Source organism: Ascoidea rubescens, assembly GCF_001661345.1.
Source record: "Ascoidea rubescens DSM 1968 unplaced genomic scaffold ASCRUscaffold_4, whole genome shotgun sequence".
Taxonomy (NCBI): Eukaryota; Fungi; Ascomycota; class Saccharomycetes; order Ascoideales; family Ascoideaceae; genus Ascoidea; species Ascoidea rubescens.
In genome coordinates, this window is record NW_017962916.1 from 498,667 (window position 1) to 515,692 (window position 17,026).

The 17,026-nt window shown below is 36.8% G+C and overlaps 4 protein-coding genes across 4 annotated transcripts; 2 read left to right on the top strand and 2 right to left on the bottom strand.

The window, feature by feature from the left end:
• Window positions 1-9,519: 9,519 nt before the first annotated feature.
• Window positions 9,520-12,049, bottom strand: ASCRUDRAFT_85397 (uncharacterized protein; the record flags this gene model as incomplete). The annotated part of the gene is made up of 3 exons (XM_020194897.1): window positions 9,520-11,090; window positions 11,154-11,978; window positions 12,043-12,049. The coding sequence occupies 3 exons, from the start codon at window positions 12,047-12,049 to the stop codon at window positions 9,520-9,522; spliced, it is 2,403 nt and encodes an 800-aa protein (XP_020048196.1).
• Window positions 12,050-13,494: 1,445 nt separating this feature from the next.
• On the top strand, window positions 13,495-15,314 carry ASCRUDRAFT_75148 (MCT family MFS transporter). Its single transcript, XM_020192949.1, has one exon. It carries the CDS (start codon window positions 13,636-13,638, stop codon window positions 15,199-15,201), a length of 1,566 nt encoding a protein of 521 aa, XP_020048197.1. The 5' UTR covers window positions 13,495-13,635; the 3' UTR covers window positions 15,202-15,314.
• Window positions 15,315-15,467: 153 nt separating this feature from the next.
• On the bottom strand, window positions 15,468-15,746 carry LSM3 (U4/U6-U5 snRNP complex subunit LSM3; the record flags this gene model as incomplete). The annotated part of the gene is made up of 1 exon (XM_020190410.1): window positions 15,468-15,746. One exon carries the CDS (start codon window positions 15,744-15,746, stop codon window positions 15,468-15,470), a length of 279 nt encoding a protein of 92 aa, XP_020048198.1.
• A 300-nt stretch (window positions 15,747-16,046) lies between these two features.
• On the top strand, window positions 16,047-16,694 carry MRPL4 (mitochondrial 54S ribosomal protein uL29m; the record flags this gene model as incomplete). The annotated part of the gene is made up of 2 exons (XM_020189758.1): window positions 16,047-16,429; window positions 16,493-16,694. Coding segments are annotated over 2 exons (585 nt in total), but the record flags the coding sequence as incomplete, so codon positions are not given.
• Window positions 16,695-17,026: the final 332 nt, after the last annotated feature.

The following is a 17,026-nucleotide window of genomic DNA, read 5'->3' on the forward strand; positions in this document are numbered from 1 at the left end:
AAATACTCTGTTACATCTACTGACGATGATGATCAAGATGCTGGAGCTATGAAAGGAACCGTATCCTTTAGGAGCTAACTTGCAGCAACAGAAATAGCTCATGCAGGAGATTTCGATGACATTGGAAATGAACTCAAATTAGTTTCAAGAGACTCACAAAATACCATTAATGACAGGTCACGCTTTCGTATTTGGCCGCCGCCATTAATGCCGCTAATACTGTTAAGATTGCTCTGGCAGACATCATAGGCGCTGCTGCATTTGAATCATAGCTTCAGGGCAAGCTTGAGATCCACACCTTACTGTTAGTTTATTTTCTTCTGCAGAGGAACTTGTTCGCAGCAGTTGACTGTTTACAATGATGCCAGCACCAACTGGCGATTTTGATAAAAGCAGACTACTAGCTAAATGCATTTCATAGTTCAAACGAATTGATTATACTAAAGGATTTTTATCAGTAGCTAGAAATGAATGACTTTGATTCCGTTTTGCCGCTGCGGCATCAAAGTCATTCAACGGCATTCAAATGAACCTCATAACAGGATTCATTCATGGAGTTATGACGCTGAATTGACAAGAGTCTAGCCACTGGATTGGATATTCATCAGTATCTTCTTAAAGTACGAAAGATGCACAAATCATTTCAAAAAGAAAGGCAATCTCCATTTGTTGTTGCTAACAAATGCTTAGCGCTTTTCAACCACGTAAGGATCAAAACCCTTTAGCTGATCATGCTGTCTAATATCATTCAACTAACTAACACCCAATGGTTGGGTTATAAGTGGGTGTCTTAATTATTACCGGATTATCAGATTCAAACGCAAAGCTGGGTTAATCGGATCTTAGCTGATTCATCAAAAAGGAAATTTTTGGAGTATCTCTGCATAGCTTTCTTAAACTTGATCTTCCTTAAGGAAACTATGGTATTTCGATATTTGTGGAAACCCTCGTCAGAATAGTAGCTGATCAAAATAGAATTGGTGGGTCTCATTCGCTGGCCACACCAATGATGATTTTCTCATGCAAGGTGCTACTTGCTAAGCATGGCTCTCAGGTAGTTGTTGAAGAACCGCCACTTTACAGATCAATAGTGGGATCATTGCCTCTTGCTGCAAATCGCTTATGGTCCGATATTGCTTTTGCTGTCAGATGGCTCACTTCATAGCATCTAACAAATCAAAATGCATTTCCATTGTGCTAAATGAGTGATAAGATATTAAAACTGAACCCCCTTATTTGTTCATTACACAGCTCTTTGATGATTAAATAAGTTGGCTATTCTAACAGTGATCAGCGCGGTATATTCGTGATCAAAAAATTGTGCGTCGTTATATGTTCCTCGTTAATCAAAAATCAAATGCTTGGTGGTGCAAAATGCAGGTTTCCGAGGCGTTCTCAGTTTGTGAGGTTGATTACGTTTCACGGACTGAAACACTCGAAGAAGCCTTATTCCTGTTGCTGCTTCTCAAATATATTGGTTCAAATGTTGATAAACTAATTATTTAGTGTAATAACTTTTCTGCTATCAACTTCGCTAGCCACCCCACCAATCACACGTACTCCAAACATATTTCAATCAAGCATCATTTGGTAAAGTAGGTCTGCAATGTTGGATTAACTTCTGCAACTGATCATAGTGAAACTAGTGTTGCTGATATGGTGACTTAGGCGCCACGCGCTGCAGCTCTGTTATATCACAATCAATTGCATTAACGAAAGGATTGTTGTTAGATTTCATTTCCTTGTTCACGTCGTTTCGGATCCATTTCATTATTAACAATTGTTTGAAGTCTTGCTGGTAATACCACAGTACTGTTGCACACTAGCTTGACGGACAGTAACTCAATTGGTTGTACGACTCTTCCACGTTTGATGTCGCACTGGTTCTATTTGCATTTTTTAAATTAATCAACTAGGTATGATAAACTACAAGTTTCAAATTTGATGTGTTTATTCATTAGGTTTGGTAATGTTTTTGTTGTTCATTAGCGTGTAATTCTATAAAGGAGTGGATGGCTGTGGCTTGAACTGCAATTCAGAAATAATGGTGCTCCCAAACAAACCAACTCACAAACTGGCCGTGTAACGTTCTTGACGCACAAAGCAAAAGACCCCTAGGAGTCATTGCTTGAAAAATGAGCGGAGTTTTCCAAGTGCAACGCAGATGCCCTTATCTCAAATACACCCATTGTTCTCACCCCATGATGTAATCGTTTAGAAGACCGTCGCTGAAGCTGAATCCCACTACTCAGCTTTTAGAAGGAGATTCCCACTAACCATGTTTGGCACTTGGACCTGCAACTGCTCTGTTCTAGGAAATCTATGGCAATATATTAGGATGACAAGGTATAGATGAATGAAGAGCGTCGAAAACTTCACCAGTTTCTACTACAGCAAACAGTGTTAGATTACATAGCATCACTGGAGTCGACCGGTGTCTGACACCGAGGGACCGACTGACGAATTGGGAAGCATCAAAGCTGCTGCCCGAACCCAGTAACAAATCCTCAGGCAATCCTCTCAACGTATTTTTTTAATTTGGAGATCCTGCAGACGATCGTTTCAATTAGCCGAGCGGGTTCCGGGAGGGAGTGCCAAACATTCTCACCTGGGGTCTGCTCAAGCGGCCAGAGGAGTGGGTTTGAATCTCAACAATGGTCGTCGAAAAGAATACCTCATGGGTTGAAGGAAATGGGTGTATTTGAGATAAGGGCATGCGCGTTGTACTTGGAAGGCTCCACTACTATCTCAGGCAATGAGCTCCGAGAAGGGCCTTTGCCTTGTGCGTCAAAAACCTTATACAGCCAGTTCGTTAGTTGGTTTGTCAGCGAGCACCCGTTTCTCAGCCCCACTGCTCAAATGACAAACATCGATCTATTTTCAAAATTAAGCGCAAATGAATAAGGAAACTAGTACGAAATTTGACGAGTGAACTCTTCAACAAAAAAATGAGTACTTCATAATACCAACTTAATTCTTTTGAAAAAGAAAACGAAAAGTAGCGCTTCATTCAGCTTGTATCCGTTGTAAAATCAATACAAGTATGGTCAGTCAAGCGATTGTGCAACAATTCAGTGGCATTAGCAAGAAGACATCGAACAAACGTTAGTAATCGGATAAGGTCCAAATGACGGCAGCAGCAAAATCAAATCTAACATCAATTCAATCGACCAAGTAATTTCTTGAAATGGTTTAGCACTGCAGCGCCCAGCGGCCAAATCAACGAATCCGTAACACTAGTTATAGCATGAACTCCTGCAAAGTAACTCCAACATTCCAGAACTCTTTATAATTATCAACCATATTGAACTACGCCTGGATCGGTTTGGAAAGGTGGGTTGCTTAGCCATCTTGTTAGCAGAAAAAATATCGCAATGAATAACTGGATCATAATCATTTGAACGAATTTATTTAAAAATCACCATTACAAATACGGTTCCGTTGACGGCCTTACTTCGTGAAATGTACTCAGTCTCACACATCGGCAAGACCATCGATGACGGGATATTGCCGCACCAACTTGTTAAGATTTGTACAATAAAAAAAATGTAACTACCAACCAACATTTGATCACCAGTATATCTAACCCAATTAATGCTAATGAATCCAAATAACTCAATGATGAAACAACAGTGTAATGAACAGTTGATCGATTGGTGTTTCAATATCTGATCACCCACTTACCACAACCAAAACAGATATTTATCAATTAAAAGTAATGAACAAAGTCATCTAGCAGCAAAAACAATATTGTACCAAAAGCAGTCTGCAGTGAAATGCACCGATCAAATTTTTCATTTGTAAAGTGATAATTCTTCAGCAACTATCGCTGATCCATCAGTCTCAGGTTGTACCTAGTTTGGTCTATTCATCTTGGGCCTAACCAGAACATCAACCTCGTCAATTTTATTGAGTTTACCCACTATTCTAACAACTGTATCTACAGATCGCAAACAGTCATTGTTGCGTTGAGCAAGTTTATGCTTAAAAGGGCATCCCATAATTACTGGATCCTTTTCCATTTTGAATAACCAGCTGAAACTCAAGTGAGAAACGTTACATATTGCATCTGATGATCAGGCTAGCATATGGTCATCAAGGTGTAAGCCAGCAGTAAAGTGGTGTCTGCTACTTGACACATAAGACCTCCTTCTTCAGCTAGGTTCTTCGGATCCCACCGCACTGGAGTGCAAAAAAGATGTTTTCGCACTAGCCAAACAATGATTGGACAAATCCGTCAATGGAGTTGTGCAACCTCCATATCTTCACGAAATAAGGAGCATTAGCAAGCCCAATAGGTTGTTTCATGTCAACTTCATCGTCGATATTTCAATCATGAAGTGCAACTGCTTCATCCATTCAATGAACCTAAAATGACGTTGAAACTGCAAGAGCAGGTTACACTTCGAAATCTTCGTACTTAATTACTACACTGGGTAGTTCCGTATGTTCAGTACGCTAAACAAGAAAAAACTACTAAACAACAAGGCGGCAGCTTGCAAAATACAAGGTGGCGCTGTCTGGATTCTGAACACCATAGGGGAGCTAGCAGCTAATCTTCCTGAAGCATAATCATCTAACAGCTAAAAGTTATTCTGAAATATCGGCTCATGACCCGTCTCACAAGCGATTAAGCTGATTAGGTCAGCAAAATTGCTTGAGCAGTAGCAGTGGTAATAAAGCCCTTCGCCAAATATGTCAAAAAAGCCCCGACTCAACTAATGTCTTTTAAGGCGCTTGTAAGTCACTCAAATAATTATTTAACTTCATCAAGAACCCTCTGACAATCTTTTCTGGATGCAACAAAGCGGCCTCAAGCAGGTTCGCGAATGGCGTCAGCATTTGAAACTTGATCTTTATCATCAGTGGATGCTCCTAAATACTTCTCAATCCAGTTTATTGTCATGGACACTATCATTCTTTTAATCATTTGGGCAGCTGTCATTACATTCCACATACTCATTGTGGACTCACCTCGATGTATTATTGGAAACATTTGCAGATGGGTTAACTATGTCATTGATAGCAGTGGGCAAGTTTCATTTAGTATTAACAACAGCAAGGAGTGCAAATCCATCATCAGCAGACATTGGGGTGAATATTGCAACACATGATGTATCATTCAGAAGAAATGCGATTTCCTCAAAAGAAAAAGAGCTGAGTAAAGCACAACTGCTATAGAGATGGTGCAGACTGCAAACAAATCTACACGCATCGTGGCTATCAAAAGCGCATACACCACTTTTATCAGCTATCCACCATTGGCTGATCTCAAAGGAGATTATAGCATAAGCAGCTCATCTGAACAGCTTCAACATACCAGCCTTTGGTTCCTTTCAATCCTGCATCCAAAATACATTCAGCACACCGATTTGATTTGAGGGAATCATATTCATCAAGAAGTCTGCACACATCACCGCTAAATGTGACAAAAAACCAGGAATATTTGATTCAATTATCATTCTCTCAGCTGCTGCTATCAGTGATCTTTGCCAGCTTTGCATGGAACGGACCTAGCACTTATGACTCAATCTTGTTGAGAAAACTCTATGAATAGCCTGTTTTCAACAAATAATCCTATCAGGCCGGAGAAACAGCTTCAGGCAAAGTGTTCAATGAATCTAATCAAATATACAAACCTGGCATCAGCTACTCCTCCGCCGCAATTTGATCCACAACCTTAGTAGATCATAAACTGTCAATATTGCAGAGAAACTAACGATTTTCACCAACAGCAAAAAACGACATTCGCTTCAGGACATCAACATGACGATGAACAAAAGCGCAAGTAGCCTCTTTTCGTAGACAACGTAATAATAATATTGGTAGCATCTCCGTTAAAACAAATCATCTTTCTTGAATCACCAACAGCAAAAGCGTCTTAGGATCTTGTTAAAGACCTAGCATCAGTCTCACTGGCATGTACTGAACGATCATTCCAGATTGAAGTAGTTAGCTAAGCAGCGGCGCTGCCACCGGGTCATCTATACAGATTGAAAGCTGCTCTTTCAGCGTATAGTGCTCCATTCGGATATACGCAGCTGTCTTGCATTGAGCCGCAGCATCGTGTACATGCAGTGGCTGACAATGAAGTTGAAATGGCACCATAAAATGAAGAATAGCCATTTTCTAGTGCTCCCCGAATGGGGTGAAATACAGAGCCATTGACTGTGAAATCAGCAATTGCTTCACGGTTGTTAGCAAACAGATGCGAATCAACAGTCAAGTGTCTTATTCAATTTCCGTCAACAGAAATATGTTGCAAAGCACTAGAGGTCAGCTTGAGCAATGGGCAATTCCGAAGAGCAATTGCAGTTATTTTATCAATCAATCGCACAACGATTCATCAACTTTGAAAGACCTCCGAACAGCCAAAGCAGCCAAAGGTTCTTCATCACATGATATGTCCGCAGCATACCATGATTCAGCAGGCGCTGGCTGTGCATTGAATCACTGAGTGGATAACAGTTATTAATCACGATAGCAGTAGCATGTCAATCGAACCGCTTCTGGATATTTAAATATCTTATCATGATCAAAACTAATGGCGGTTTTCAGACCTACCAGCGGGTGTATGACCTCAATCTTTATTGGGCAAAGCCGCAGAATTTCTATATCAATATGTTGATTGCGTAAAAATTGGAATAACGACATTTCCACATAGAGAAAATCCAAAAGTGAATGAACACAACAAATCGCGGCAACATCTTCAGCGTATTATATCTTGAAAATAAAGAAATGAGCTGAATCGAAATTGCTGTTGTAAACTGTACTATTCTACATTAGCTAATAGGAATCATCAATTAATAGTGACGTGCCACTGATGAAGCGAGCGTTAGCACTAATGATACTAGAGAGGCCTCTCAGGTTAACTTATATTTCCCTGGCATTCTTCTAATGGCATTCCACTCATGGCAGTTAAGCAAAGCCAATGACGTCAGTCACTGGCATATTTCAACTGCAATATAATGCAACTATTTGCTCTGTGTGAGTCAGCATGATCAGCAAATATAGAATTTTGTTGCCTAATTGATTGAGTCAACACCCCAAATTGAACACCAATAATCTCTAATTCCATGAGCTGAGTGGTGACGCTAGCACCAAGCATCAGACTTTGCGATTCTTCCCAGCAAACACTGAGAATAGTGCTCATCACCTGGTATAGCAAACCAATGATAATATATCTGAATTGAAAGCATCTCCGATAGGGAGCGTAGAAATGATTGCCATCACTAATTACAAAGAACCGAGTTTGATCACGGAGAGTCACCGGAGCACATGCAAGGCGGACAGCACGGGATCAAGTGTAGACATCTTGCCACCTCACGACACGCTCGGTCACTCCGATCGTCGTCTGCAGGCTAACGACATTGTTGGCCTCCATTAACTCAATCGTCTGAGCTGGGGTTGCTGATTTATGGAGGGCTGTTTTGAGCTTCTTGAATGTCTAAATTTGGTCTCTCGGTGTCGGTCACTGGTCAGCTTTCTTGACAATCTGTGATCCATCGCATTCTTTTTAAGGTGACTAGCAATTTTTTTCCCCTTCTTTTTTCATAGATAGACTTTGCTTTTATTACATCTTCATGGATTTTCCGCAACATCGATTCGCTATATGATCGCATCGGTAGCAGAGATCCCCAGCTTTTTATTGGAGAACTGGGATAGATCACCGAGCGTCACTGGAGCAAAGCCGTGACATATACTGAGGGACCAAATGTAGACGTCCGGGAGGCTCACATCAGCTACATGATGAAGCATTTTCATGCAATTACTAGCTGAAAACTATTAGGTGATTTTTTGAAAAAGGTGTTGGGGCGATATTAGCTGATTTTTTCAAGACATCTCCGAGCTGATTTCTTTTCAGCTTCTCTGTTGATCAAGGTTTAATCTTTTGTTGGGTGTAATCTTCAGTTTTAATACATCATGTAGTGTAGTGAGCTTCTGCTGCAGCTCTCTGCAGCTTGGATCAATCAGGAAGGGAAGTCATGCAAGTAAGATTTTTGACCATGGAACTGGTAGAGAACAACCCTGTATCTTATTAAATAAACTTCTTCTACTTTCTTTTTTAAAGGGTGATATAAGTATTAAATGTCATATATCTCATGGGTTTGTTTGTTCACCATATCATCATTCAGTGTTTTTGGTTCAATTGTGGTACTTTACAGAAACAAGTACTTCCATGGATTTCATTGAATTGCTCGGATCATTTTGTATTTAGCCTGATTATTGGTTGTCAATTCATATCAATGCTGGAGTCATTTAAATTGCCTTAGCTTATCAACCTCGTTTGCATTAATTCTACCAGCTGCAATTACTAATGTTGACAATAGGTACAATTGAACTATTTTCTAACATCCATAACAATAATATTGATAACTTAATTACTACTGTGTCCAATGTTATATCTTGCAGCCTCATATCAAGCTCTGGGCAGTGTTGATTCGGATGTCAAAGTTAATCCAGCCATATAAATATAATGAAAAAGGATACTTGGTAGAAAACGATCAGTTTATGAAGAAAAAAGTTGGATGTAAAATTGCTAACTAATTTTTCACCATCAGCACTAGCACTTCCTTATCTTGCCATTTTTAGCTCCAATTTGGGTGTTTCTGTCAAAGGTTTGACCAAAGAAAGTTGCATGATAGTTTCGAAATCCTGGGCTCACCCCAAATCAATTGAAAGTGATTTTTCAATGGTAGATGTTATTCTAAAACTCATTTCAGATTATGAATTATTGTTTACAAATGCTGCAATGAAAACCCTGTGAGGATTAGAAACAAAAAGTTGCTGATCTTGATAAAGAAAAATTAAACGAAGGAAAAGCTTGGGATATTGAAATATGTTATAAATGAAGAATAGTTAAACGTACTGCTTCAAAACTTTCAACAAACACAAAAAATTAGCAGTTAGTTTCGTATATAAAGCTTTCAATCCTCTCAAACATGATGAATCATTTTCTTTTAGAGTCAAATCACAAGTTTAGTTTAGCTCAAGAGACAATGACTTTTAAACAAATTGTTTTCTTACTCGATGATACTAATGAAAGAAGTAGAGGTTTTAATTAAAATGGTACATGAAAATGAAAAGCGTTGGAATCCGTTTTAATAGGACGAAGCAATGAAAGTTATTGAGAATTTAGAAGCTTAAGCTAGCTCTACCTTTAACAAAATAGTCGCCATTGCTAAATAATATTCAAAAATTCAATGACAACACAGTAAAAGTTTTCTGTATCTGAATCAGATTTCCACTTCTTTTTAATTAATCAGAGTCACATTCATTTTGATATATTTTGTAGCTTTGTCATTCCAGTGTCAGTGCCTGTAACTTTGGTTGTTTTGTTTTGTGATTTTCACAAAACCAAATCATTGTAATAAAAATGAGCAATTTCAGTCTATTTTGTTCCAAACTATCATTATCAACTTTTTGAAGAACTTCAAAGTTTTCTTATTGTCTTCAAAGGCCGAACCAAAGTATAACCAAAAAATCACAACAAAAATATTAAAAAAGAATTTAACAACATTAATCTAGTCCTAAACTGGAAACATTTATAGGAACTTGAACATGAGCAAAAAAGGCATTATCAATGACAATAGACAACCTGATAAAATAAAATCTTGAAATTAAACAACTTTGGAAATCAGGTACCAAAGTTTTTTTGATATTGGGTCTCAATCTCCATTGTATTTTAAATTGAGTCTCCCAGCTTGATCGATCATTCAGCTGATTCCCACTTTTTTTTTGCCATGAATTCAGTCGTATCTGATCCGAATTAAGAACATCAAACAAACCAGGAATAAAAGCTTCCTTATATTTTAAACTTTTGAAACAGTTAATTATTTGGATGACACTGTTATCAACTTCGAGTATTAAACCCTTTTCCAAGTTATTTATCCTTTCATCAAATGTATTGAATGTGTTGATAAGCCTTCTGTAACTGTTTTTATTCAAGAAGAGCCCATGAGGCAAATCAAAAGGAACAGAAGTGGAAGACTTAGTAGTTACAGCAATTAAATTCAACGAAACAGATGTGATTTCTGGCATTTGGAAATCTTGATTTCTGAACTTTTGACTTTTGAGTTGAGTTGGTTTGATATTATTTAAAGTCAAGAAAACATCCAATTCTTTTAGATTAGATTCAGAATAGTAATCATTAAGAGCAGCCTTGAGATTTGGATTTTTTATCAACACTAATTCAGGGCATAAATAAGGCAAATCATAGTCGGGAGGTTTTATTTGAAGAACTATATCAATTGAAGGTTTTTTTGAAAGAATGGTGTTATGATTAAAGAACCCGCTGAATATATTGTTGGTTTTGTGCCTTTTTAGTGTCAACTGATAATCAAACCATTCGTTTTTCAAATCGCCTACAGCAGGTCCAAAATTATAGGCAGAATCAGCAACTGACGTTAATTGATTCTTTTTTTTTCTTTCATTAAAAATATCAGAAGAAACACCAGAAATTGGAGATCTGTCAGATAGGTTACCATTAACTGATGACTGTGTGTTTAGGATAACAGGAGTTGAGAGAGAGGTATAAGATGCTGTGTCGATACAATTTTCGTTGTTCAGTTTTGACAACCTCTCCAAATTGTTAATTTGATTGGAAATAGAATTTTCTAAAATTTGCAATTGTTCATTGAAATGATGAGACTTGTTCTTGAATCTGTTTGTGTTAATGAAGAGAGTTTCATTATGACTAGGTTTGGATGAAGGAATTATTCTGATATTATATTCAACCTTGCTAGAAATAAAAAAATCATTTAGACTCAAGGAAGAAATGTCGCTGTTAATATGGCAAATTAGCCTGGAATTAAGGGAATAACAGACAGCAGACTCAAAATCACTAAAGTCATTTAATGTATAAGGAGAACCTGGGGTATGATCAAAATAGGATACCCCAGATATTTTATTCATAGATAAAGATCTATTGATCTCCTTCTCTTTGCATTCAATGCCTAAACTTGGAGGTAGGTTTAAATGAGAATTTGAGTAAAAGTAATTATGATGGCAAGCAGAATCTAACAATTTATTAGGGACTTTGAAGTAAAAGAGTTTTTTGTATTTGGTATTAGGTTCTAGTATTCTATCATCTGGCAAACCAAGACAGCAATTATCAAAATGAGATTTACTAATACAATAAGGGTAGGACATACCATTGGGTGATATTATTGAGCCAAATGACCATGAGGCACTTAAATCAACCATCGAAAGAATCTGCTTTTTATAAGTCATATCTGAATTGAAGTTATATATGGTGCCTTCAAGTGATACATAGAAATTATGGAAGGGGATTGGGTTGGATGATAAATTTTGGATGATAACATAACCTTCAATTAAATCACCTGTAGTAAACTCTTTTAAGAAACCTTGTGCAATCGAAGGGATGTGGAAGCTTGGAGATGATTTGGTTACTACCATTTTGATTGAGATTTTATGATTTAATTTTTCACTGAGATTTTGTATATTGTCATATAATACAGTTGAGAGGTTATCATGTTTCGCATCCAAGAATAGGTCTATTGGCTCTCTATTAATTTCATTATTAGATTCATTTATAGTTTGATCATTAAAACTATTAGAAGTATTAGTAGGGAGAGAAAAAAATGTTGAAAGATCATTAGAGGCTGCATTAAAGTTGGGATTGGGATTGGAATTTGAGTTGAGGCTATTGTTAAAATTGGAGATGTTGGTGGAGCTGGAGGTGGATATGGGCTGATAAGCAGGGGGGTTTTCTAATTGGAAGCTTTTAATCGAGTTTTTGTTAGAGAGATCACTTGAACTTGAATTGGAAACAGCAGGAGTTAAAGCAGTGGATAGTAGCTGAACAGTATTCAATGAGTTTGACTTTATGAAAGTTTCATACATCTGAAAGGAAGGTAGTATATGAACAACTGTGTCGTCACATTTGGATCTGTCTGAAGTTGATGGAGATAAAAGAGAATCGGTCGTAACCTGATTTTCAGCTGAAAAGGGTGGGTCTGCGGAAAGCTTTAGTATTTGGTTCATTGAAAACATAATATGGAAATTACTAATTATACTTACTATTCATTGTGCTATATTTTTTGGTGACCAAATCCCATTCTAATATTGAGTGATATAAGGATGAGATCTAAAACTAAAATGAGAAAAATGTTTTTTTGAAATACAAATCAAAACCTTGAAATTTATATTATTTGTTGGTGACTCAACTCAAGTCATGTTTGATTAACAATATTATTTTCTCTTCTTTTCAAACTTTTCCTTATTGTTTTATTTTTGTTTTTGTTCTGGAAAACTTAAAACCAAATAACATTGTGTTGCATTTTGATTCCCTATTCCTCAAGATATTTGTATGTGATAACAAAATAAGTGTGCAAAATGCTCATTTTAAATTTTAAACCTATTAAAGGGTGTTTGTTAGCGTGAGCCGATAAGGACAATAGTGACCACTACCTAGACTCTTGGAGTTAATAATTTAACCGAAGAATATGGTGTTTGTATTGTGTAGCACCAACCATTTATGGTTCAATATTTAAGATTAAACTATGTTGAATGAGAATTCCTTTGTTGGATTTTGTACAATATGAAGAAAAACCATTTGAAATATAGCTGGGTTGCCCAATATTTTCTGAGTGGATAACTCTGATTCTCCACAACGGTGACTGAAAATGAAACCTGAAAATATCAACAGTTATATTGTCTGTTGTAACCATCTTTGAACATTTAAAAACCCAATGGCGTAGCCATACAGTCGACTTATCAATATCTGCCACATTCGAAAAATTATCCCACTCAAAAGCTCTAAGAGAACAATACGTTCTCAAGCACCAATAAGAATGAGGTCAAATAACCGGCGTCAAACACCTGTTTAGCGTTTCTCGATTGTGAGATTATTGTAAAATCAGTAGTTGACTACCATTTTAGTCTTCCTTGTAGACTTTGAGCCTTTCTTTACAGTTCTTTTTTACAGCCTTTCTTTAAGTCTTTCCTTTAAGTTCTCTTTTACACTCCCTTTAATTATGCTCTGTATTTAAGCTTTTTCAGAAAGCCGTTTTAGGTCAAATGTCCTGATAGAAGCACACCAATAGCCAAACACCTTCTCTACCCGGATCATTATCGTCGGCGGTTTCCTAAAAAGTCACTAACTTCTAATCTTACTACCTAATTGAGACTTCTTTGGAGGTGGAATGGCTTTTGAATCTTGGGAATTGAATCGATAGAGATGCGTTTCTAAAAGAACTTGCAACAGTTAGGACAAGAGCTAGAACTTGAGCTCGAACAGCTGTGGTTGCTGCTTCTGCTGGATGAGGTGCTTCTGGTGCCAAATTGGCTTTGTGTCTAGCGAAAGGGAAAACAATAACCGAAAGAAAATGTCTTGCCTTTACAGGCTTTTTTGCAGCAGCCATTTTCGTAGCAAACCCTAACTTAATCCCCAAGAAGAGTGAGCATATTAAGGATTGATAATGGGTTTCAGCACTTGTTTTCCATGATCTCCTGTAGCTTTTCTAGCCTTTCCAGTCGTTTATAATGGAGCTTGTATACTTTAAAGTGGATGCACCTTGATGGTATTTGCACTGAATAATCGTTTAGAAATAACAAATATCATAAGAGAAGCAGATTCAACTTGAGAAAATATAGTGTAAGAAAAAAAATATAATGGATATCATTTCTTTAGCTGAGCTACAAAGTAACAACTCCACACATCTCAAAAAACATTACTCCTTAACTAATGCTCCCAAAAACCTTGAAACCATTGCTCACTCAACTGTCCACTTCAAGCCCAATCCTAATTCTAATTCTAATTCTAATTCTAATTCTAATTCTAATTCTAATTTTAATTTTAATTTTAATTCTGGCTCGACTTCAAATCTCAAGCCAGGCTTGAATTCCACTAGTATTGATAATTCAAACGATTTCAATCACGAAGGTTCTCTGTTGATTAAAAATCTAGATCAAGGGTTAAATTTTCCTGAAGGTGGTCTCAGAGCTTGGTTGGTGGTATTGGGGTCGTTTCTATGTTTATTTATTTCTTTTGGTTTATTGAATGCCTCAGGTGCGATTCAATCTTACTTGCAATATCACCAGTTAAAAGAATTAAACGCTCTATCTATTTCGTGGATTTTTTCCATTTTCTCTTTCATAACCTTTGCTACAAGTGTTTATGGTGGACCATTTTTTGACAAATTTGGCTCAACGATTCCATTAACTATTGGTAACATTTTCATCTCAACATCCTATTTTGCTCTTGGAAATTGCACTAAATACTATCAATTTATTTTATGTTTTAGTATTTTAAATGGTGTTGGGACGTCTTTTGTGTTTAATACGTCTATCAGTGTAATTTCGCATTGGTTTTCGAAGAAAAGAGCTTTTGCTATTTGCATTGCATCCATTGGTGGTTCAATTGGTGGTGCTGTTTTCCCCTTGGTTCTAAGAGATTTGTATCCGAAAATTGGTTTTAAATGGTCAATGAGAGTTCTTGGTTTCATTTCACTCGGATCTCAATCAATTGGTATATTATTGGTCAAGGAAAGATTTAAAAAAAATGATTCTTTTCAAATTGGGTCTTTGAAATCTTTCTTCAAGCTACTAAGTAAAACTTTTCAAGAGAGTTTTGATTACACGTATTTTAAAGAGAGAACCTATTGTGCCTATGTCGCAGCTCTCTTTTTTCTGGAGCTTTATACTTATATAGTATTTGGGTACATTTCTTCTTATGCTTTGGCAAAAGGATTTTCTGACTCTCAAAGTTTGTTGTTAATCACAGTTTTAAACGTCGCTGGGATTCCTGGAAGAATGATTCCAGGTTATTTGGCTGACAAGTATGGTCGGTTTAATATTATTAGTATATTCACCATTCTATCTACTGCAACAATATTCATTATATGGTTGCCATTTGGATATAACATATATGCTTTATATTCCTTTGTGGGTATTTGGGGGTTCTGTGTTGCAGCAATTTTAAGTCTACCTCCATCATGCTGTGGCCAAATTAGTAATACAGAAGAGTTCGGCAAACGATATGGCACAGGCTATTTCATTGCAGCCTTTGGTTCATTGATCAGTTTACCAATAAGCGGTGCATTAATTGGCGATTCAACCAATTCAAAAGGGTATGATAATGCTGTTATATTTGTAGGTTGTGCCAGTGCTGTTTGCAGTTTCTTTTTCTGTTTGAGCAGATACTTTTGTGGAGGCAAAAAATTGTTCAAAAAAATTTGAATTAGTTAACAAGTTCAATGATAGTATTTCTTTATTATTATATTAAGGTTCAATTACGATTTGTGAAAAATTAATATACTTGTATTGTCAATATTCTAGAATAATCAAATAAAAAGTAGTTTATTATATCAATTGCAGTAGAATTAATCATTACAACAATAGGACTGTAGATTTGAAAGAGATTCCAGCATATCCTCAATTTATTGTACACTTTCTGTCAAGGGAACAAGAAAAAAAAATAATAATTCCAGCATCAAGAAGCTGTCTCACACCTCGTCGAAATCAGGAGAAGTAACCAATATGACAGAATCACCTCTCACAAAAAGCATATCGTGTTTTTTGATCTTTTTGACAAACTTCTTGGGGTCGTTTTGATCAACGAGAAATATCGTCTCCACTGTGTCGCCTAAAACCATGTTACAGTGAGAGTCGTAGCCATGCAAAGTGCCCACTATTTCTCTGGCACCACGAAGCTTTATGTAGACAGTTTCGTCCAAGGACAACTTGATCAAGTCAAGGGGCTCAACGACGTCCAGCTCACTCATTGTATACCCAGTAGTTGTTCTTTCAGTGCTTCTTCTTTTCCTGCTTCTTCTGCCTCTGCTTCTGCTTCTATTTTCATTTGGTTCATTTGGTCAGATGACCTTTTGTTTCAGCTTCCCAATGAAAATTCAAACGAAGGAGAAAAAGCGTTTTCGAATACTTTGAGAGATTTTGCAACTGGGGCCTGGTTTTTAATTGATTAGGTGTGTTATTGAGATTTATTGTGAGAGTTGAGCCCGAAGATGATGAGCAGAAGTTTTTCAAAGCAGTTTCATACCAGTTCGATAGCCAGTTCACGAATTCATGGACACAAGTACAAGTTGAAAGCACCAATTACTCCTAGTTCCAAGTTTATCAAGGTGAAAGATGACCACCCACTATGGCAGTTTTTCCACAATAAAAAGTACCAACGATCTACAGGTGAACTCGATCAAACAGGGAGACCATGGACAGTGCCAGAACTACGAAGAAAGGATTTCAATGATCTCCATAGTTTATGGTACACATGTCTTAAAGAGAGGAATATCCTCGCGAGAGAGCATTATCTTTACAAGAACGATTTCAGATCCGATGTTGATCTATTTGAAAAAGCATCGGAGGATATCAGGACTACAATGTGGAGAATTCGATATGTTTTAGGGGAAAGACAAAAGCTTTTTGAGAATGCCCAGGGCAATTTTGAATCGTTTAAATTGAAGTTTTTGAAAGAGTTTGAAGAAAATTATATTCCAAAGAGGGTGCAAACGAGTGGAAACAAAAATAGTAATGATAATGGAGATAAAAATAGTAGCTTTGTTGGGAATGAAGAGGGTACTACAGAATTGTACAATCAACTAACCAGGTTGAATGAAGCTTTATTCGATATAAAGTCTAATGTTTTTGAAAACTCAGCAAACGAAAATTTATTGGAGGGAATCTTATTCAATGCCAATTTTAAATTGAAGAAATTTGGTACCGACGAACAGATTAAAGAGTATTTCCCAATCATCGATCCCTTAGTGGGATTGTATTTGACATTTGTCAAAGGTATTGAGTCGAAAGAGTTGTTCAACAACTTGGTCGCTACTTTGAAAGATAAGAAGATCTTTATCACTGATCCCAAGACCAAATCAAAGTTGAAAGAGTCAAAGGCATTTCAATTGGAAAAATTAGAAGAAGCGTTATTGATATTCAACCAAAGTGTCATAGAAGAAGAAAAAGAATAAACAAAATAAACAAAATGGAACTTGTTTCCTTTACTGTAACTTTTACGTCTAGCTTTTTTTTAGATAAATTGACTTTT

What these genes read in the sequence shown, in the direction of transcription:
- ASCRUDRAFT_75148 (XM_020192949.1), top strand. Translation starts at nt 13,636, where the DNA reads ATGGATATCATTTCTTTAGCTGAGCTACAAAGTAACAACTCCACACAT.